We start from the raw sequence: 23,160 nt of genomic DNA, 5'->3' as shown, positions 1-23,160 counted from the left end.
TAGGAAACTTTTTGAAAAACTTCTTAGTGAAGTTTAAGCCCATTACTTCTTGTTCTATCTAATAAATGAGGAAAATAACTTATTCCTCTCTCCAGCAACCCATGAAATATTTAGAATACAAGAACCTAATAGCAGTTGTACCAGCTTAAACCAACAGCCCTACTAGCGCAATACCATGTCTTTAACAGTGACTAAAAGCAGATCCTGGAGAAGAGTAAAAAACTAGGCAAGTATACAGCTCCCCACAAAAGTTCTTGCAGTTTCCATCTGGGATTTCATTAGCCAGAAGTGCTTTCTTATCCCACGTCTATTTGATTAGATCATTCATCCTCAGGACAGTCCTGTTACACTGCTCCCAAATTATGCAGTTGACTGAGGCTTATGTAGCTCTTACTGGTCTATGAACTACATTGAACTACTCTAAACATTAGTGATTATTTAAAGCATAGGTCAAATAATGATCCATGCTGCAATGAAACTGTATTACCAGTGTACCATAAAGAGACCATAAATATCCCCAAGTTGTCTGAGGATATTCAAATGGATGTAAATTAATAGGAATTTTAAAAACTATGAAAAAAACAGAAGTGGCATATATCTTTTAGGTCCACTCACTGACAGAAACCAGTGACTCTGTTCAACTGGAAATTGTTTTTTCTGATCTCCTTTTATTACCAGGGCTGGTCTCTACTTCAGCAACAAGAAAACTCTATAAGAGCAATCTTCAAGCTTAAAAGTTTGTATAAATGTTCATGGATACAAACCATTGAAATCTGTACATGCCTATTGCTCATGCAGATTGTATAAACTATGCCTCATTTGCTTTTTAATCGAAGTATTAAAGCTGACATTTATAATAGTCTAGAAAAGGTTGACAGAAATGGTCTTATACTTTAGCGCAGTTCTGGGTTCTAAACTGACCTACATTTCTTGGAAAGTTTTGGCTTTAATATACTGTGGATTATACTAGTTATTTTATTTTATTTTATTACAAAATGTGGAAGTGATGTCTCAGCTTAGTTGATATTAAAGGCGCACTCCCTTTCTCCATAACAAACACATCTGACTCTCTGAGACACTGTTGGGTTATATATGTTAGTCACTCAGACAGACCAGTTTCACATCGGTCTGTCACCCATCACACCTAACGTGGGCTATAAAGAGTTTTTGACTCTGTCTTTTTTGTTGTTTACAGTTGTTGGATGGCATGGGAGCCTAGTCTTGGTGCTTTTTATGGGCCAGTAGCATTCATTGTGCTAGTTACCTGTGTTTACTTTCTCTGCACTTACGTGCAGCTGAAGCGCCATCCTGAACGCAAGTATGAGTTGAAGGAAAGGACAGAAGATCCACAGAGAATGGCAAGTACTGAGGCGGGCCACAGTCATATCACAGACCCCGTGTCCGTTCCCCAGACAACATGCTCCTTGATTTCTTCTTCCTTATTGGAAAATGAGCATTCATTTAAGGCTCAGCTTCGAGCCGCAGCATTCACTTTGTTCCTGTTTACTGCCACTTGGACCTTTGGAGCACTTGCAGTTTCTCAAGGTCATTTCTTGGATATGATATTTAGCTGTCTTTATGGAGCATTCTGTGTGACCTTGGGGCTTTTCATCCTGATCCATCACTGTGCAAAGCGAGATGATGTGTGGCATTGCTGGTGGTCCTGTTGCCCATCTAGAAGAAACACCTATTCTGTCCAAGTTAATGTGCGCCCAAAAGTTAATGTCAACGGTGACACTCAAGTTCATGCACCTTGTCTTCAGGAATCACCGTGTCCCAACAAATCAGGCGTGTTTAATCACCCCGCTGCCAGCCACTGCAAACTTACTAATCTGCAAGCAGTTCAAAATCACGTTAACTGCCTTTCACCCGTGACACCGTGTTGTGCAAAAATGCACTGTGATCAGCTACTTGATGATGAAGCTCATATTCACGTCCACAACGAGGGAACCTTCAGACCCAATATGCACATTCACAGATGTCTGAAAGGCAGAACTAAGCCACGTTATTTTAGTCGGCATAGGTCTGCAGGTGAAAGGGAATATGCCTATCACATTCCTTCAAGCATCGATGGCAGCATCCACAGTTCACATACAGACAGTCCCCACAGTACGCACGACAGCCAGTCGGGTCACAGGCGGGCCTGCTGTGCAAAAAGTGATCCGTATCCTACCGTCAACCAGCCTGAAAGTAGTGACGCAAGTACTGTCATATATAGTTGTGCTAAGATGCCAGAAAATGACACTGCGCACCACACAGCTCATTTTGAAATGCACCCACGGACACAGTCGTTGCCGTTTAACACGGCGAATCACAACGGCATTCTCAAGGGAAACGTGCATGAAGCCATGATATACAGCTCAGACAGTACAGGAAATATCAAAACTGGCCCGTGGAAAAATGAAACTACTGTGTAGTTCCCAGGCCCTCGTATTGTCTTTGGTTCCACCTAAATCACCGTAGGCTTTGTTTTGCTTCTAAACTAAATAAGATGACACATTTGTGTAGCACATCAGCAAATTGTACAGCTTTTCCACCTTTATTTCCTTTTCCTTAATAAGAAGACACTAAAAGAGAGATAAGTGATAGTGTTTTAAAAGTGAAGTTATTTTTAAAAGAAAGCTATAAAATTGTTCTGAAAGATAATTAGAAAATGAAGTCTGGAGAACTGAATACAAGAGGCAATATCCTTTTGTTATACAGAACTATATTTCTTTAGAAATACATCATTTCTGTTCATTATTTTGACTTTTTATTCTGTAGTAACTTCAGACACTTTTTATAAACATATCAACATCTTAAACTTTTATGTATTTATTTTTGTAGCAAAATATTATTACTGTGCCATGGATTTTAATCAGAAGTGACTATAGTAGAAATGCCAAACAGGATTTTATAAAATTACAGCTTTTTAGATCTACAAAAGTGATACTGCCTCTAAAGATCTTCTGTAGCATACGGCCTGTAAAATTGTGTAATGTACAGTCTCTGTTATGTCCCTTTTCTTGTTGGAAAGAAGTGCTAGGTAATATCTCTGTTACATCTATGGTGCTGTATTGGTTGTATTTTGCATGACATATGTCAGGATATACCATTTGCTGTTTTCTAGTGTTACATGTGTTAAAAAAAAGAACAAAAAAAAAGTGTTGTACAAGGCTGTGAAAAACCCTATTGATATTAATCTAGAGCATTATAAATCCACAGGAAAAAAAATCACTCTGCACTAGTTTAAGTGGCACAATCCTTTGTATAAGGTTATATGATAGCTTTGATAAGGGTCCACTCTAATGTCTTTACAGAGCATGCACTACTCATTGTATGTGACACTGTGCAGTGTAATAGCAATTGTCTCAACAAGTTTTACACTTCTTTGTAAAGTATGCCTTTGGAACAAATCTGTAAGCTGTTTCACGATAACCTTCCCACATCTGTTAAGGTAGAGCAGTTTTATCATTAACTCTTTGAGGACTACAGTTATTTTCTTAAAAAATAGCTTATTCGAATTCAGAGAGACTGTAAATATGATATTGACTATTTAGTTACCTGATCCATGTAGTCCAGAGTTGTCAGGAAAGAGAAAGTTCAGTCATTTCTTCAAAAACACAACTTCTTAGATTCCCTTTATTTCTTTCACCTCTTACTATGTGAAAACCCATTTCCTCTCCTCGGAAATTTCGGTTGTCTTCATCCTTTAATGCAAATTTGACCTTCAGAAGAAGTTCTTTCTATTCAGGATTTCTGCTGAATTGTAGGGCATTCGAGGGTCAGTAACATTCTCTATTAACAAGGCTCTTGGCAAGAAATTTTTTCATGTTTCCATGAACATCTGGACACAAAGCATCAACTCACAGTACAGAACTGAATCATAATTATCCCTATATGAAACAAAACTACTTTTTTTCAAATAGGAAGGGTGCAGAATAAAAATGGATCACATAAAGTGAATAGGAGCATAGTGCTGAGACAAAAATGTCTACAGTGTGAAGTGAGCAGTGTCTCCGTAAATAAGAGAAAAAGCACAATTCTGTATGGCCACATGAGAAAGTTTATTGTCTTGTCTTAATGCAGGCTTATGTAATTGTTACATTGCTGAAGAGAGTGGAGGAAATGGAAGAAATCCCTTGAGAGATCGTCAGTCTGTGATGCTCTGTGTATATTTTGCAGAAATCCTCACATACTTCAACTCTTTATTTTTCTGTTATAAGCAGTTTATTAGCCTCTACCTTTTTTAAAAAATATGTAGGAATACATTTCCTAGCAGTGTATATAAAGATGACAATTATAATTGTTAGAATGTTATAAAAACATGTAAGTCAGATGAATGTGTTCTGCAGTGTTGCAGGTGGGAATTAGTACTCAAAGGGTTAATGCTCAGTATCTGAGTGCAAGAAATCTTGTTTTTTCTGTATTTTTGTAAATTTGAAATATATATTGTAAACTCCAGCAGTGCAATGTATCCATCTCAGATTGTGTGTTTTTAAAAGGTGAGCAAGAAGAATGCACTAGGTGGTTGTCAAGTTTTAAGCCAATATACAACAGTTTCATGGCTGCTTCTTTAGTTAATGAAAAAAAAAAAAAAAAAAAAAAAAAAAAAAAGCCTGAGCTTTATTATGTATATGCTGTATATGCTTGAACTGTCACTAAACTAAAATACAGTATTTTTCTTTGTTTGCATAATGAAATATTTTCTGTTTAATAATTATTTTCTTTTAATATTACTTTATCTCATTCCACATAGACAGTGAGCCCTAAAAAAGTATAAACATAATGTGAGATACCACTTCTCTGTGTTTCGGCACTATATATGTATATTCTGTAATAGCAAAATCCTAGGAGGTCTGTAGACCATTATGCAAAATATTCCACACACAGCCAAGTGAAATACTCACTCTGCAAGAACCCACTCAGTGAGCTGCTTTATTCTGCTTGTGTTTCAATCACCTCTGTTGGTTTGTCTGAGAGGCTTGTTTGATCTTCATAATGGCTTACAAAGAAGTAAATAGGTGCTGCTTTCCACAGAACATCTTATGTGATAAAACTCTCTGGAATTTAAACATAAAATATTAAAACATTTTTCTTATTGTGTTAAAAAATTAATTTAGTGAATATTTCTTGGCTAATTTGGAAAAGATGTGTTATGCAATAATCTGCATATTATTTTTTCAGAAAATATACAGTATAACTACAAAGTAGGAGAACATATTAAATAAATATAAAAATGTTTTGTAACATGAAATTTGACCAAAATGCTTTTTGTGCTTTTGACTTTTTTTTTTCCTTAAGATAAATGAGATAATTTAAATGTTTTGGGAGTTCGGCTTTGTTTTGTTGTGGGATTTTGGTCAATTATAGTCAGTGAGTCAGTACTACTTTACCTGATTTCCTTTCCTGTAAAAATAAAGTCAATGAAATAACTGAAATACAAGAGATATATTGTCCTAGTAAATTCCTCATGGCCATGCACATGTTACATGCTTCAGTGTCAGCATTAGTTTTAGTGATTCATGGATGACATAAAAACGACTGAACAGAATTTTACTGCTCACTTTCTGGTGTGAGATCAAGCATGAGAAATTTCATCCCAAAAGATAATTTTTGCAGAAAGATTCAATCAACAGAAATCTGAAGGATTGTTTGTTAGTACTATTGGGGTAAAAGTATGCTCTGATGATGCACTGTTCTTCTCTGCATATACAAATCGCAGTTCTCACAATCAAATTTCAGATTGTCTAAACTACTTAAAATGAAGATTTTTAAGTCACCGAGGCTGTTTTACAAGAATTCCTACCCGGCCTGGTATAAAGGATCTTGGTGTAAAAATAAACCATACACTTTTGCACATTGTGCCTGATCATATGTGTTGTTCCCACGATGTCTCTTGGTCGTGTCTGCACTAGTATGAATGAGCAGCCCTGGGAAGCGGCCGTGAACACGTGTCCTCCTTCGCTGTGGAGCTGCCTCCAGCTACCCTGGGGACAGTCCTTCCAGGGCACAGCCCCCTGAGGCAGCTTGCACCATGGCTGTAAAGCATTTTTGCTTCCTAACCAAAAAGCAAAGTCTGTGCTTCAAGCAGAGTCAGGACCACTTCAACAGACAGCACAGGCAATTGTAGCTTTGCAGTTCTGGGCAAATTCCACTTGGACACTAAGGGCTGCAGGCAGATAGATCTGACTGAAGTGGTTTTAAACAGTATCACTCCCGCTCCCTCCGGCTCTCTGCCAGAACTACCAGCCCAGTCTGTCACCAGAACATCTGCCAAACCCAGGCAAATCCAGGAAAAACCTGTCATCGTACCTAAAATGTCTGGTTAGCTGAAATGAAAGTGAAACAGCACAAGAGATTTTATGACCAGAAAGGCTCAAGTCAGAAGAAACATTTTCAGGTGCTCTGTCACAAAGCTACTTCAGGTTCATCATGCCTTGATGTGTCTCACTGTTTGGAGCATAAGAGTCTAAGTATCTTGGATGCCCTGAATGTTTTAAATTGTTCTTGGGTATGTGTGACTAAGGCTACGAAGTAAAATGTGACTCCACAGATTTGGAGCTATCTTCCTCACTAAATTACATTCTGTGAAGGACTACATGGCTTTTCTTATAATTAAGAGATTGTCTGACACAGGATGTTTTTCCACTTGAGTATTTGAAATAGAAGCTGTCACCAGGAACAGGCCAGTACCCTTTATAAAGTATAGCCCTCTTCACATGGAAACAGAAAAAAGTGAGGAGGGTATGGTTCTCTCGGTGAAGGAGACCAGCTGTAAGGAAGTGTCAGGCCTATAAAGGCATAAGAACCTCACCAGCTTCGTTCCCAAAGCATAAATTCAAGTTCCTATGCCAGCATCCTCCTGTTCATAGAGAAGCTGCAAAAGGCATTAATGAATCAGGATTCATCAGGTGTGTTTAAAGGCTGATCTGGTTCAGTCAAGTAATTTTAGTGGTAACAGAGAGCTTTGGGCAGCTTTTACTCACTGGGTTAAATCTACAGAGAAGGGGGTGAGGGTTGTTTGGCTGGGGTTTTTTGCTTTCAACTTGAAAGTCCCGTTGGTCAATTTTTAATTAGCTGTTAATGGGTTAAAAATAAAACTTCTACAGATCATCTTGACTGTACAGCCCATGACTTCTGAATCCCTGTTACTAGCTCTGCAAAGGTGCCTATCTACCCAGGATCAAACATGAATCCTGCTACCCTATCCTATCTGTGTAGCGTTTGCATTTGCCAGGACCCGACCAAGCAAGCATAAGTGAATTCAGGACAGTATTACACGGCTCACTTCTTTGCAAGGAGGGTTGAGATCTGGTTTGCAAGCTCGAGGTCTGCTCAACTTCATATAAATATCCTGCCTTAAGGTTGTGCAGCTGGCCATGCCTGAGAGGTAAGAGTTTTTTTATGACCATGGTGTCTGTATACCCTGTAGATACTACTGTCTCTTTATGTTTTGGTCTATTTAAACTCTCTGGTGCCTTGCAGTCTGAACAGCCAAATGACTGACTGCTCTAGCTGTTGCCCCTAACCTGCAGTGCATTATCAAGTGAGATTAACCAGTGTGGCCAATGCTTTCGTTCATTCATTTCCCAGGTATGGCTCAAGAAGGCAGCAAGAGCAGCTTATCTTGGGGTTAGGGGGAAACTGTGAGAGAAGACAAAGTAATAACATCCGATCGGGTTTCCACATTATTCATATTCTCGTCACAGCACTCCCTCTTGTTAGCCCATTTGTTAACCGAACTCTAAGCAGTTACAGTCACTTATTCCCTGATTCTTCCCATTGTAAGACCTTGTTCTCTGCTAATTAGGACATGGCTGAAGGTTAGGCATTTAGCTCAATTTATACCCATGGCAGTTACTGCCCTCAGATGGATGGTTTTAAAGAGCTCGGCCAAAATGGCTGCAACATTTTCAAAAAAGAGGCTTGAGGAAAGTACACTTGGCTATAATGACAACTTCTGGTGATTTTTCAACAGTTCTGTCTTCAGGGTCCAGAGCAGGTGTTTGAAAACTGGGAAGGATGGCTGTTACATAGGCAGGTGAGGGTACTTTTTGCTGTTTCTAGAAAGTAAGCAGTTCAGTACAGACTACAATTTTAGCATTTAAAAATATCCCAAGCCCCCACAGTGGGAAGTTTCCCCTCTTCTCGGGGTGCATGCATGCCTTGACTAGGCTGCACTGCCTCATCACATGCTGCTACAAAATACAGGGGCCCTGAGGGACCTTGCCTATAAATGATTGACTTCAGGTGCCCTCAGATAGGATTAGGATTAAAGGCAGGGAGCCTTGATTCTCATGGTCTCTGCTAAACTCTTCAATTTCTCTTTTCTTCATAAGTGCTAAGAGAGTATGGAGGAGGGAGCCAGCTAATCTGTACAAGGAGAGACAAATGTTGGGCTAGAGGAACTCAAAAAGAAGATTGAGCTTCTCACAGTGGCTTGAGGTGGCTAGAATAAGCTGACCAGGAGCTACAGGAGGAGAGAGGTTGGCATGAGCAGGAGGCTGCAACAAGGTGGCTGGTGGGGTGATTTCAGCCTGGGAGGGAAAGGAAGCTGACAAAATTGAAAAGAGGAGCTGGGAGGTAGGGAAGAAATTGGGACAAAATTGATAATGGGAAAGGGAGATAGGGTGAAACAATTATGTCCACCATGTTTCCAGGCTGGATGTGTGAGCTAATGTACCTGATTCCTCTGCAGTCTGTAAATATCTGAAACTCTACTGGCAAAATGCCTATTCCTTTTTAATGTTGGTCCTCATAGAAAATGACAGCATATTAATGCTGTCAACTATTCCATTAGCATAAGTGTCAGAAATCTGTGTGATGAATCACAGATGCTCAAAGCAGTTGATTAACCAGATAGCTGCTTGTGTGCCACATGATAGAATTGCTGTATTTTTAATGTGCTCTTTCAAAACCCCAGGAACTATCACAAAAAAGGACCACTGATTTCAAAAAGTACTAATAAAGCTCAAAGTCACACATACTGAAGTTAGGACATGTCAGAAGCAAGGCTGCCTTTGGAGCTTCCATTTGGCTCTGGTGTCTTTTGATACTGTTTTTAACTGTGTGAGTACATGCTGTTTTCTAGCACCTTGGTTTTGATGCTGCATGTTTAATATTCTGTAAATGTGTGTACCTGTAGAGTTAAGCCAGCTATTTCACTGTAAGCCTTTTCTGCTGTGGGTTTTTTTTTTTTTTTTTTTCCTGGAATGCTTAAAGAAAGCTTTCTCAGAGGAATTTTGAGGCTGAAACCTTTTGATAACATAGGTAGGGCCCTTTTACCTTTACCTTTCCTGTGCTGAGTGCTAGAAATGAAGTGGCTTGGAAAACTTTCCTTTAAGCTTCTCCTGCTTTGGGGATATTTTCCAAGGTATTTGACCAGTTCTGGGACTGCTCTAAGTGTTGGCTGTCCCAAGGATGTAGGAGTGTTAGGAGACAGCTGAAACCAGGAAATTCCCTCCCCTGGCCGTGTGGACCTGTAGCACAGTCAGTAGGAAGCCTATACCTTAGCTACCACAGTTCACATTGATTGTATAGGCTGCCTTTAAGTCCCACCTTCTCTTGATTTGGAGCCTTTTCCAGGAAGCCTCCCACAGGGGAAGACGCCTGGGGCTGCTGCGCTGGGCACTGCATTCCCAGTCCTTGTAAGCCACCAGTTGGGCAGGCTTTGGCCCGTGAGGAGTGGACACGCTTTTGTCCCTGGCACTCCACAGTGGCCTTCTCCAGCCAACAGCTGGCTAACCATCAGGAGCGAGTTTGGAGTAAAATGTGGGCTGCAGCCCTGGCTTGCTGGGTCATTTTGCTATCGGCTCTAGAAAGTTGCCTCCCCTTCACATACTCGCACATCACTGCTAATCCTGAGCCCGTTGCCCAAGCTGGGCTGGGAAGCCACAGGCATCTGTGTAATCAGCCCCTTGACAACACAGCATGAAGATGCATCATCAGGATGGAGGATTGGTTCCCCTTTGTATCCTGTATAAAACCTCTTGAAGCTTTCCCTACATTCATATTTGAGGGGGAAAAAAGCAGGGAAGAGAGAGTTAAATGACCAGCTTGTCTCTTATGGTAGTATTTAGGGGAATAAATAGCTTAAGTGCTGCAAAAAAGACAAACAAAAAACAAAACAAAACCCCAGCCATTTTGAGTTAGCACAGACATCTTAATTCTTGCATTATAATAATGTTATATTCCACCTGACAGCACAGCACAAGCAATGTGACATACAGCCAAGGACTATAGTACATGGAAAGTAACTACACTTCACCCACAGTGCTTTTCCCCTAGGTAAAAATAAACTGTATGCAGTTGTACTGTGGCAGTACCATTTCCTGTACCCTCTGCACATTAGTGGACTATTTTTAAACTAGGGACACATGTAGAGTGGACATGCAATTAAAATCTTTTTGTAATAGTTAAGTGCAAAGAGGGAAGGTGACTTCTTTTTTCCTGACACAAAAAACATAAGCATCAGGATTGCACTGAAGTGGAGTTTCTTCCTTCAATATGTGTCTAATGCAGAACCATACAGCTGCCTAACAGAGCGCTGCACAAGAAGCAAAAAAAGTAACCATGGAAAATGGGGGGAAAAATCCTCTTGCTGTCAGTGGTTCAGAATTTTACCTGTAAGGGAACAATTCCAGATCGTGCAATCAGCTTCATTAGCCCTTTCGTCTTCTCTGTGTGATATTAAGGTTCAACTTACTTAACAAAACCAGGGAGATCAGCCCGTGTGGAATATGCCAATCAAATTCAGAATGAGCTGAGCAGTCTCTGGTATAAGTGGCTTATGTAGTTCATTGTAGATTGATGCAGGGAAACTGCTGATAGAGACAAAACACACAGGATGTGATTTCAAAGGCCCTCAAGCTGTAGGATGAAAATTCTTTAGTAGAATTCCTTTTACTTAGATGAAGTAAAAATAAAATATCTTATGTAGCGTATAAGGGGGTTTGAATTTAAATCTGTGAAAGTATGAAAGAGGCCAACAAAGCAGCATTTTGAACAGCTCAGCTCAGGCTCTCCTTCCTTGTGTAACCATTGCAAGATGCAAGGAAACATTTAATTTATTCAGTCTTTAGCCAACCCTTTTTCACTTTAGGATAATAAGCTGTAGAGTTGCAATTACAGGAAGGAACCTTTCCATCCATTTCCATGGGCAGTAGATTGAATGCAGAGTCAACAAAAATGCCATGACATATGGTTCAGAAGCTAATCCGAAAACTGGCAAATTGCAAACTTCATTAAATGGAAGCTTTCCCTTATAGGACGGCATTGCAGGTGCTGCCACGTGTTCCCACCAAGGGGGGCTCGGAGGAAGTGCTGGAGGAAGCGAAGGGGAGATGGGGCATACGGGCAGGAGAGTGTCACGATGGCAAATCCGACGAGCAGGAGTGCCAGCTGAAATGGGGTGAGCACAAGAGCACACACAAACCCTGGATGAGTAATGCAGTATATTGAGTGGGAATAAGATGACTGTAGAGGTCAGCCAGCTCCTGTTCCAGTGTTTGTTCAGAAAACGTGTTGAAAGACTGGGCAACATTCAGACAAAAGCCTCAAAGGTGAGCTGACAACTAGAAATGTGCTTCACAGTGCTGAACTAAAGGCACTTAATGTGTCAATGCTGTGGAAGACAAAGTTCAGATGTGACTTGACCAGGGTCCAAGGGACCCATATGGACAGAAATTATAATACAGAAGACTCTCTAAATCTAGCAGCAAAAGTATGAAAAGTCAGTGATTACAAGCTGAAGACTGAGAGTAAGACTTGTGCTTTAATCTGCAAAAGGAATTAACTTTATAGCAGTTTCCTAAGTGATATGGTAGCTTGAAATTGTTAAAAGTATATATCTTCAGAAATATGTTTCAGTTCAGACTCAAATTTTTGACCTTGGTGCTGTAAGAACTGCAGGGTAAAATTCTCTGGCCAAGATACATTATACTTAATGTTAGTAGACTTAGACGAGGGAAATGCATACTTTCAGATAGATACAGTAGAGATGAGGCAGAATGCAAAGGATGGTGCTGTGGTTATCTTCAACCTACCTATAATAAACCTAGGAAATTATACTGCACTTCAAGGCCAAAGTCAAGGCTGTTTATGGCATTATTCAGTCTATAGTCTAAAGTGCTATTTTAATGTTTGTGATTCCAAGTTGTTTGGAAATTGTATTTCTGAAAGGAAAATCTTTATATTCTGCAACATAATACAAAATTCAGTTAACCTCTAACTGTAGAAACACAATGGTGCTTGCTTGACTAAGATTTTCACAATATGTCCTGTAACAGCCTCCATTAACTCAAATTTTTCCCTGCCTTCTGTCTCTGAGTACCTAATGGCCAAACTTTGAGCTGTGTTAAGAATTTGATGGTTCTAATGGAATCCCTCCATTGCAAACTTCCACAGGTGTTGCCTATACTCAAATATATTGTTTATAAATCCTTATTTTTCTGTCTTTCTGGCAAAATATGAATTAATGCAAGAATTCACATTTCCAATACTAGAAAAATTGAGGCTACCTCAAGTTCCCCCAAACCATATTCCATATTCTAGATCTAGCACTTCACTTTCTCTGGCAGGTATATTTACTTGGTCTTGATGTAAAATGACTGAGCCTTTAGTCTGTTAGGAACAAAAGTAAAGCAGTCGTGGTTGTCCTAATATACTGCCTGGACACAGGGCGGGTATTTTCTATGGAGGTAGCCCTGATTTTGCCCCTGCTGTTTGTACATGGTCCCAGTTTTGTACCTGTGCCTACATAGGCGTGCACCTCAGCAAGTGATGAACAGGATGAAATTGTTCCTGGGCTGTGTGGGAGGATCCTTCCTTTTTTCTCTTTCCAGCCTTATGCCCAATGCTGCTTTTCACGTCCTTCTGTTTTTCACTGCCTGACTTTGCTTTGTGCACTCAGTCACGTTGCTGTTGCTCCACTAAGTTTTTCATGTCCTCCTGGAAAACCAGCAGAGATTTGGCGCTGACCTCATCACTTACCTGACAGCCCTGGGTCGCGTGTTGTCAGGGCAGTGTCGTGGTTCTGATCTGCAATGCTCTTTGCTGTCTTTTTATCTCTCCTCGCAGATGTGGATTTATCCAGGGGAGATAATTAAGCTGAAGTCTCCCCACCCTCTCCATTTTGCCTGCCCAGTGCAACGTGCTGGGTCCTGTGATATAATCACCTGTGTCCTTTTTTCATGCAAGTTGCGTAACTTCAGTTCTGGGCATCTACAATGTCCTCTTTTTCGTTCTTCCTTTCTGAAAATACTTCTGCACAGCACATAGCTCTGTTTTGTTTTCTGAGTTATATGTTATGAAACATCCCCATATGGGAGGGGTTGTGCTCATTACCAACCCATGGTAATGCGACTGGGATGATTTCTGCTCTTACTTTCAGTGATTATTTTATTTTCCTAGCGGTTGTTTGTTTCCGAATGCAGAACCACGAGTACCAGACTTGAATTAGGAACGTCCTCTGCTCACACTCCCCAAAGCATCAGGGCTGTGCAAATTTACCAGGAAATTTTATTTATTTTTCTTTTAAGGCACTCGCCTGAATTCTTTATTTTCGCCCCTGGGTTGCCTCTTGCTATTTCTTGGGTTTTCTGTTCTCCCTCACACTTTCCCCTGCGCAGCCCTGAGACAGGCTCCAGATGGTCCGTTCCTGAAGTGAGGCCTTTCTGGAAAGAGCCTCGCCGTTGCCACTCACAAGAGGATGAAGCTGAGCAGAAAAGACTGAAGCAGAGAGGTTCTTTCTCCTTTCACTGACATTCGGAGTTATACAGAGATGTATATACATGCATGCACACACATATATATACACATATATAAAAACTGTAGAGAGTATTAGAGAGATCAACTTAGTGTCTGTTACATCTCCCCTCTTTGTTTTGAGCAAGCAGACCTTATTTTCAGAATACTACTTCTTATCTGAAGTATTACCACTATTTGCAGTATTTTCTACTGGTTTTAAATGGAACCTACAATTTTCTAAGTGTGCCAGGTATTCAAACTCTGCAAAAAACGAATAAGCCATATAACTGGTCTAGGTGGGTGGCTCTAACTGCTCCTCCGTTTACATCGTAACTACCTCCTCAGAGCTGTGGGCAGAGAAATGTGTGTGAGAGAAGGACAAGGCTCCTAATGGTGATATTTCCTACAATTTTGCACTGGCTGGACAAAATTGCCCCCAGTCTTTTATATATTCCTGAAATGTGCTATCAACTTTAAATTCCTTTTAACATGGAAATTCCTTTGCCATGGAAATTCCTTGATTTGTAAGCAAAGAATGGTACTATGCAATATTTCTAGTGAACTGAAGCCACATGGTTCAGATTTAAATTATTTCAAATTAATTTAAGTTACAAGAAGAAATTCCTCCGTAAATCATAAGATACTGCCTAGTTTCTCCTGTTAAGAGTTAAATGAGTCAGACCACAGTCTATCTAGTCATAACAATTAGAGGCAGAAATCATTAATAATTTAATTTAATTATAACCACTCTTTTTGACTGTGGCTGGTGTAGAAGGTTGCAAATATGAAACGCTTGCATAATTATTATTATTATTATGAAGATCATTCAGGACAAATAAAAGTCTGAAAAAGATGTTAAATCTCTTAAAGGACTTATTCAATTATTTTTAAGTCATACATTAATTAAGGTGTTTATTTATTAATCCCTGGAAAATGAAGTCTGTACTCAGAATAAGTGCTGTAATTTTCTTGATCAAGTGCTGTGTTTCTCATACAGAAGTGAGGTCAAATTGCTCAACCTTAACTTTAGAGTTGGCTGCAATAACTTGAGGGATGCTAACAACTCGCTCGGCAACTTCTCTATGCCTCTAGGAGGCTTTGCGGCTCTAACATCTCTCTGTTTTGAAATCTTGCTGTTGGCATAGTTTATCTGGGTCATTTACCAGTCATTGTCTGCTGCTTTATCTCTTGCTGACCCTAATTTGTCCATCTGGAATTAAAGCCGGATGGAGACAGAATGGAGTCTATGGCTGCAGTTGCATGCCAGCTATCGCAAAATGTGAAGCTGAAGCACTCTCATATTTGTAGCATGGCTCCTTTAGAGGATACCTTCTTGTGAACCTCAGGGACTGGGGCATCTTACTACTTTCTGTCCCTCCTCTTGCTGCCTCTTTGAATGTGGGAAGTAAACTTCACATGCCCATAGCTCTCCCTGAAATATCTGTGTGGGTCAGAGTTTTAGCTGTCAGTCCACCAAGCATAAAAATCAGGTTTTTTATGATTTTATTCTTTACCACTTGTGTGCATCGTATTTCCCTTCTTATCCCTCTCTTTGGGGTCACTCATACAAAATCTCCACTGAGCACTGTGTCCTCAAGCAGAGAATCAACCCCAGGATTAGGGACTAAAGAGAAGTGATTTGAGTGCAAGTAATTTTTGCTAGAAAGCAGAATTCACCCCACTGAAAAGTAAGTTTTTGACATACATACAACATTGTAAGTAGACTAGAAGTGTGGGGAGAAAAATAGGTGTTTTGGATTAACAAGAAATGCAGAGCCACAGCAAGAGAATCCACAGAGTTTTTCAGAGTAGCTTTTCTGTTCTTGCAGGTCCCTTCTAGCTAAAACCATACATTGCCTTCAGTGCTACAGTACCCAGGGAAAGATGACAATCCTGTCTCTTCAGCAGAAATACAGCAATCTCACTGCAGAAGACAAAATACAAGCCACAGCTCTGCAACAGCAAGCTACAGAGCTGCCTGGGAGGACACAATCTCAGGAAAATGAGAGAAGTGCCCAGCAGATCCTGTCGTAAGCCTTTCTTATTTTCTTTTCTTTTTCCCCCCCTCCCTCCTCTGTGGCTGTATGGACTGTGAGAACTACTACCGCACCAGCTGGAGCAGACTTCAGTTTCACATGGGAAGTAAAATATTGGGTAAGAGAACGATGTGAATCATTTTACTGTTGTGCTGTAGCATAAGGATTATCATTCATTCTTCATCACTTTGTTCCATCTTACAGACAAAATCCTGCGTTGTAGCTGTAACCAAGGAGGGCAGACTTATCTGCAGCCAAAGCCTTTTTAAATGTCGTCTCCCAGCCAGCTGATGGTTAAGACCCTTCTCCCGTACCTGTGTTAGCTAGGGACTAGCTGCAGGTTCTCCACCGAGCACTTCAGCTTTTTAGCCAGGTGACTCTGGCTTTAATAAGTCGCCCTTTCCAGCAGGTAGGTGTTGTCCTCTCACGCAGACCCACACTCCAGTCTTGTAGGTGTTGCCAGGCTGCTGTGAAGGTGGCTGGTGGCCCTTCCCTGGTGCCACCATCCACTGCTGGTGACCTACGCTGCTCCAGGCAGATGCTAGCGGCAAGAATTTTCCTCGTTTGACTCTCCTGTTTGTGCTCCTTGCTAACAAAGCTTTCTAGAAGAATCTAGACAAACATTTAAACATGGAAATCTGTTGAAGCCATTCTAAAGCTCCTAAATATATAGCTGTCATTGATTTAAAGATAACGGATTCATTGTCTGTAATGCCCATGAACTGCCTCTCTGTGAAAGAGCAATCCTGTGTTTGTGAAATTCAGGCCCCAAATAAAGGATTAAAGCCTCGAGCTTGATTGCAGCTGTTAGAGCCCCTTTCAAATGCAGAAAGTCACTGGCCTAAAGCAATTTACCTTTTCAGCCTGATGGAAGCAGGATGCATAGAATTTCTCTGAATGCCCGTGTGAACCAGCTCTCCTTAGCCACGGACTGCAGTTACTGCACCTGCGATTATCGCAGTAATTGACAGGGTCTATTTTTCCCACGTTGGACCAAAAATGAAACATTTATTCTGACACACTGGGCTATCGCCATCTGTGCCCCAGCATCAAAACATTTTTTTAATGTTCTATTTCAGCTGTTCCAGTTGGCCTCAAAAGAGCTTAAAATCTGGCAAAAATAGCACCAATGTTTAACTGTGCACAGAAGGTGTTATTTATATGTCAGTAGCACATTGTTCACTTTCTAGGTCTGTAACAGCTGTATGTGGTGACATGATCCTCTACACATGCTAGTTTTCGTGAAATACGTCACATGGCTATTAAGTACAAAGCTGAGGGTCAGCAAAACATTTTATGCTTTTCGCATATATATAAAGACTATACACAGTCACTGTATGGAATCTTAGCATAAGCCAGATACTATATCATCTCATCAAAAGTAATGATGTTCTTTTTCTGGCATTTGCAGAAAAATTGATTTCTGTTAATCTGAGTCTGTTCTTCAAATATTCGGTTAAGAGTTCCATTTAAATCTTTTTGTATAGAAGCATATGGTATGTAATACCAATAATAATATCCCTGCAGGCAAGAACGAGGACTTGGCTCTCAGATGACCTGATTTTGAGAGAGACAATAAGATTATTAAATTGAGGTGCAGCTGATATCAGTGCCCAGGGCCACCCCTGAGCTTCGTCGCCGTCTGTGTGATGGAAGGTCACCTTACTTCAGCGTCTGCAAACTGTAAAACAAACAAGGCAAAGTCAGCTGCAGAGAGGGCCTGAGAACGTGTCCTTTAGATATTCGGATGCCAGCCCTTTATTTCAAAGTTCTTTAGAATAGGTTAATTCTAATTTTTATTTTTTTACAAAAGAATACTGGACACAGGACTTTTTTTCTAAACTCTAAAGCTAGTTGTAACAGTCAGTAAATAAAACCACAAACATTAATCGGGTGCTAACAACTAGAGGAATGTGAGATAGATCTTCTCAGAAGTATCAGCAAAATGTAAGTAATATGACACTCCAAATTTCCAACTTGTTCGTCTCGAGCACTTGTCAGATAAACTCTTCCAGTTCATAAGCAGCAACTTCCAGATGCTGCCTAATACGAGTTCTTCTACAGAGCTAAGGGTGCACATCAGTCTGCAGACACATTGCTTAGGAGTTACAGAAAAAAATGTCTTCAGGAAGATTTTTAGGCAAAATGCACGCATCAGTCTCCCGAACAAATCGTGAAAGTTTATCCTGCGTTGTTGATACTGAAATGAAAAACATCATAGAAATAAATGTCTTTCAATTCAAGCTTACCTCATTCTGTTTGGACAGCAGCTTGAGGGGAAAAAAGTAGCAGTTTCTGATTTGCCCAGATACTGTATCTGCCCATAAGCTACCACCCTATCTAGCAGCAGCGTTCAACATCCCCCTCTCCTCACCGGCCAATGCTCAAGCACCTTATTCCAGTAAAAAAAAATTTATTAGAAGAAAAGTTTAGACTTTATTCAAAGAAGTTTAATAGAGAGGAAGATAGTCTCTTTTTTTCTTTTTTTTTTCTTTTCTTTTTTTTAAATGCACAGGATGTATTCTGAAGGGGAGATTAATACTATAAAATCGAATTCCGGTCTGTGGTTCAGTGGTGAGCTGCGGGCCAAAATAGAAATATTAAGAATCAAAGTAAGGATGTATTGCTTAGCTGGAAGTTGAAAGTCATAACTGGGTGCCTTAAAAAAAAAAAAATCTTATAAGACCCAGTTCTTGAATGCAATTCAGCAGAGTCTTAAATCAAACCCTATTCACATCCCTATTCTTATGCCTCATCATATTCATGAGGTGTAGGTACAACCCTATTATTAGATAGTACATTTTCCTATAGTTCAGTGTCATTCAGGCATCCTGGGGTTAAGAGAAGTGAGTACAGAAGGTTATTTCTGAGATTGTCTGAAAGTCTGAGAATTCACTTTGATTATTCATAGATGAATCAGCATGTCGTCATCTCTGTGGATCTAGACGTAAGAAAGGTATAACATCCAACCCCATGCAAGTCACGACTGCAATGAAAGCCCTTTATCTGAGCAATATGAAAGCACATTCAACTCAGGAATCAGATGCAGGCTCAGAAGCAGTCAAGCAAGAGCAGCTCAGCTAAAGCTCTGGGGAAGAAAAGTAAATCCTGGCCTGAAATATTGTGAAATATAAATAACAGGACTAGTTTGGGTTGCATAAGCATATGCTGAATGATACGTGAAAAATAATATCTTTTAGAAACAGAAGTCTCTATCTCCCCAAAGGTAAAGCCATTCATGGCAGTTTAAGACCATTCTTGTTCTTTGCAACTCTGCTATACCTGCAAACACTATCTTTGCTGACAAATATTCATCGCATCAGTGTCATCAGAAGAAAGGTTCATGGTCATCTAGCTATATTTATTTAGTCAGCAGCATCAATATTTTCCTTTCTCAGTAAACCTCATCTGACATTATAAATGTAAAAGCTAAAAGCTCACTAGGGATTGTAGAGCAATGCAATTTTTATGGACAAGCTCAGATGTTATCTAAAACTTACTTGTTAACAATTCTTTTGGGTCCTGCAGGGCAGTTGGTGCACATAAAAAGAGGTTTCCACAGGAATCTGCAGACCTTGCAAGCCCACTCTTCAGTATTTTTCAGTGGAAAACAGTGTTTCAGCTGCTCTGACTTGAATGGGACTCCCTGCAGGGTTGCCTGCCCTACGATTTTTGGTCAGATTAATATCCAAGGTGCAAAATTTTCTTCAGTGAAACCAATAGAGTTTTGACAACATGGGTAAAATGCAGGATACTGGGATAACACATGCAGGGAAAGCTCCTATTATTTTAGCTGATCCTGCAGTATAACCCCATTTGGCTTCTCTTGCTCCATGAAAAAATCTCAGGTAGCTTGCATGAGGTCTGTGTCTTAAACCATTTAGATATGATTTATTAAGCTACACATGGAAGTTATGAAAACTGTTCTGTACATAAACTAAAAATATATTGCATCTGTGAGAGCTGCCTTCTATTCTCTGTGGTTGTAGCATGTTAAAACAACTGGTGCCCCAAAAAGCAATGTTGGCTGATGCAGCTTGCCCATCCAGAGGAGATCAGTGTACTTGATACTATCTATCCTAACTGGTCAACATCACTATAGGACACCTGAAATATATATACAGAGAGATAGTATATACAGAAAGAGAGATTAGTATTGACTAATGATAGGCATAGTAAATGATAGTCAGCATGGATATTATTAACATTTTCATGAAAGCAGACAGAGATGAGAGATTATCTGGAGAGGGACCAATTACAAATAACCCTGCACACACATGCATAATTAACAGAATTCAAGAAGCAGCAATGATTATTCTTTTAACACAGTGTAAGTCTGCCTAGAGAGAGGTGAACACATCAGAAAAACTCAGCATGAATTTTTTAAAAATCTTTGACTAGTTTGGCTTTGGGGAGCTTGTCAGATTATTAACACTACTTTAACTAATTTTAATTTTGTTTAATGCAATTTCTTTTTCCATGAAGCTCTTTGAAAAAATGTTGTTTATGCAAATAAACTACATGGAAAATTGGTTTTATAACTAAATGACAGTTGACAGACTAGACGGTAATAGCCAATTGGGACCTCCTAAAGCATGATTTGTTTACTCAGTGGTACAAATTGAATAGCTCTGATTATTAGGGACAGTAAATATTTTAATAGTGGCTATTTTAATTAACAGATTCCTATGGCTGGATCTCAGTCCCCACTAGGACTGTTTTGTGCTGCCCCAGTGGCAGCAAAAATAGGCTTAATCCTTATTTCAGTACTTGCCTTATTTAGTAGTTCAGAAGAGCTGGAATAATGAAGGTCAGATTTGTCCCATTCATTTCCTATCAAAACAACCTTTCTTGCTTCACTGTTTGCACAAAGAATAAATCCTGCCAGTTTTTATCCTCGCTGTCAGCCACAACTTCTCTACTTGCCTTCATCTGACTCCATGGTTCTTCTCTTCTGCCTGGGATGCAAGTCCCTGCAGTAATCTCTCCCCCCACCCAAACCTCAAACCTCAGATTCTATGCCAATGTCTTTTTTTTTTTTTTTTTTTTTTTTTTTCTAATTTCTTGCTTCATTTGGATTTCAAGGTATTATTGTCATGGAGTTCTACAGAACTAAACTAACCTCTATAATCTCTACCATATCTGTAAGTAACCCAACAACTTTCTCACGTGTTCAAATGTACAATTACAGATGCCATATAGGGGGAAAAAAAAACTGTTATGCATGTTACCATTTTTCTGGCACTGCAGGATTTGGCCTACTGGCAGCAATATAAAATAGTACCTTATGTCCAGATTATATGGCATGGGCCCTGTATTCTTGGCCTTACTGCTCAGCTCTGCTTCTACCCCATACTACGATTCTGTGTTTCTATGATTTATTTTGGATGCAAGCAGCTTTAAGACAAAGGGATAGCTTGCAGGTAGGTAGGTAGGTAGATGTAACTCTTTTAAATGAATATTGCAGGTATTTTCCAAGAGGACCCACTGTGAGGATTACAGTGTTCCAACTGCATGATCCATGTAAGCTGAGGAAAACTGTCACTGATTTACATAGAAGCATCTACTTCATTTCTGAAAAGCCAGTATTCCCAGAGATATCTTTATTAACCTACCAATATTTGATTAATCCTTTAAGGAAATCTGGGGAAACACCTGGATGCCCATTCTTTCCTAACCCCCAAAGCAAGTGCTCTGTCAAACCTGCGCCACCCTGAAGAGACAGCTCCCCACGGCAGGGGATGATGGAGACCAGTTCCAGAGACCTGGGACTCCCGGCTCAGCATGTAAACTCACTGGGGAGGGAGTGAGGAGCCAGCCAGCTCGCTCACCACATGAGAGAGCAAAACCTTTTTGAAATGACCAACCTTGAATTTCAAAATATACTCTCTTTGCCCTCTTTTCTGCAGGTCCTTTCTCACCTACATGCCTCTCGAATTTCTCCCTTGATGGGAAGGGCCTGGACGTTTGCTTTCTGCGCCGTTTTGCTCCACCTCGGGCTGCTCAGTGTGCCACAGACCATTGTGCAGTGACGCAGAAGGGCAGGGAAGTCCCTGCAAGGGAACTGTCATTTGAGGAGCTTGGAAAGAGGAGAAAATGCTGGTGACAATAGTAGTCAGGTGAATTATGCCATGAATGAAATATCCCTAATCTAGCTAGGAAATCATATAGGGCTGCAGAGAAACAACAGAAATATTAGTATAGGAATGAAAATCACCTGGACAACAAAAGAGAGGAAGCTGAATTATGGTGCAGGATGTCAAACCAGATATTACAAGGATAACCAAGTTGAGGTAGAATAACAATCATGAGGCACAACATAAATAAGAAGGGTGCATATTGTTCAGGAAAGCTAGAAATTAAAGGGCAGTGAAAGAATACTGTATATTCATGATGTGCTAAACTAAAAAAAAAAGGGTAAAATGGATAAGTTTGGGTAAAAAAACAATTTAAGGAAGAATCATAAAAAGGTTTGGATAATGTTGGATGTCTGCCTTAGCCCCCTAGACTTTAATTTGCATTGGATAAAGATCTCTATAATGTTATTAGAAAGAGAAATACTAGCATTACGGGAGACATACTGTCTTTGCGGGAGATACTGACCTTCCAGAAGCAGACTGTAGAATAAATATTACTAATAATGGCAGAATGTAGGAATATCTCGCTATGGTAACTAAAAGATTTTTTTTTTCATTGAGCAAATGATATATTACAAAACAAAGCAATTAGGGAGGAAAGTAACAGTTATGCATTTACAGTAAAAGATTTGAAAACTTGACCTTTACAGGTTGTCTCTGAGCCACCAGTGTGATGGGGAAGAAGAAAAAAAGTAAAGCCTGTGCTGAGATGTATCAGGTGAGCTAAGAAAATATCAGGTACTAGTTAAAGTTTATCACAGTGGACAACACAGGGGACAGTTCTGGTTACATGTATTAAAGAGAAAAGATATTCTGATAACCAGTTTGATGGTAAAGCTCTTCTATGATTTGAGAAGAATAATACAGATGCACAATATGTGAAAACTATTTGAAGGCAGAATAAAGTTTGATTAAACAATCAAACTTGGCTTGTTTTGGAGTAAAGAAAGCAAGGCTGGAGGGTGACTCAGGGGAAAAGAAAAGAATTATTTTAGCATAAATCATAATGTTGGCATAACTAGACCTACCCTAGCACAAGTAAACATAGTCTGAACAATAAAAGTTCCTTAATCACTAGAAGATTTAACTTCTCAACAACATTCTGTATATAGATACAACAAAGTAAAGAACACAGTGAAGATTATCTGTTGAAGATCAGGATTGTGACCTGCAGTTTGATTTGAGATGGTCACTTCAAGTGACCTCGGCATCCCAGAAAGATGAGGTGGTTTTTATTCTTGGCACTGACTAGCAATCAA

The 23,160-nt window shown here is 39.9% G+C and overlaps 1 protein-coding gene across 1 annotated transcript in view; it reads left to right on the top strand.

Moving 5' to 3' along the window:
• The window catches only part of LOC112989796 (adhesion G protein-coupled receptor A3-like), a 281,364-nt gene extending 275,525 nt beyond the window's left edge, over positions 1–5,839 (top strand). The window contains exon 19 of the mRNA XM_026111146.2: positions 1,196–5,839. Coding sequence (XP_025966931.1) covers positions 1,196–2,417 — 1,222 coding nt within the window. The 3' untranslated portion in view covers positions 2,418–5,839. The remainder of the gene's footprint in view (positions 1–1,195) is intronic.
• The last annotated feature ends 17,321 nt before the right edge of the window (positions 5,840–23,160 follow it).

The sequence above is a fragment of the Dromaius novaehollandiae genome, chromosome 6, assembly GCF_036370855.1.
Source record: "Dromaius novaehollandiae isolate bDroNov1 chromosome 6, bDroNov1.hap1, whole genome shotgun sequence".
Classification (NCBI taxonomy): Eukaryota; Metazoa; Chordata; class Aves; order Casuariiformes; family Dromaiidae; genus Dromaius; species Dromaius novaehollandiae.
The sequence above is the reverse complement of the archived record's forward strand: the minus strand, read 5'-3'. Positions and strand labels throughout refer to the sequence as shown.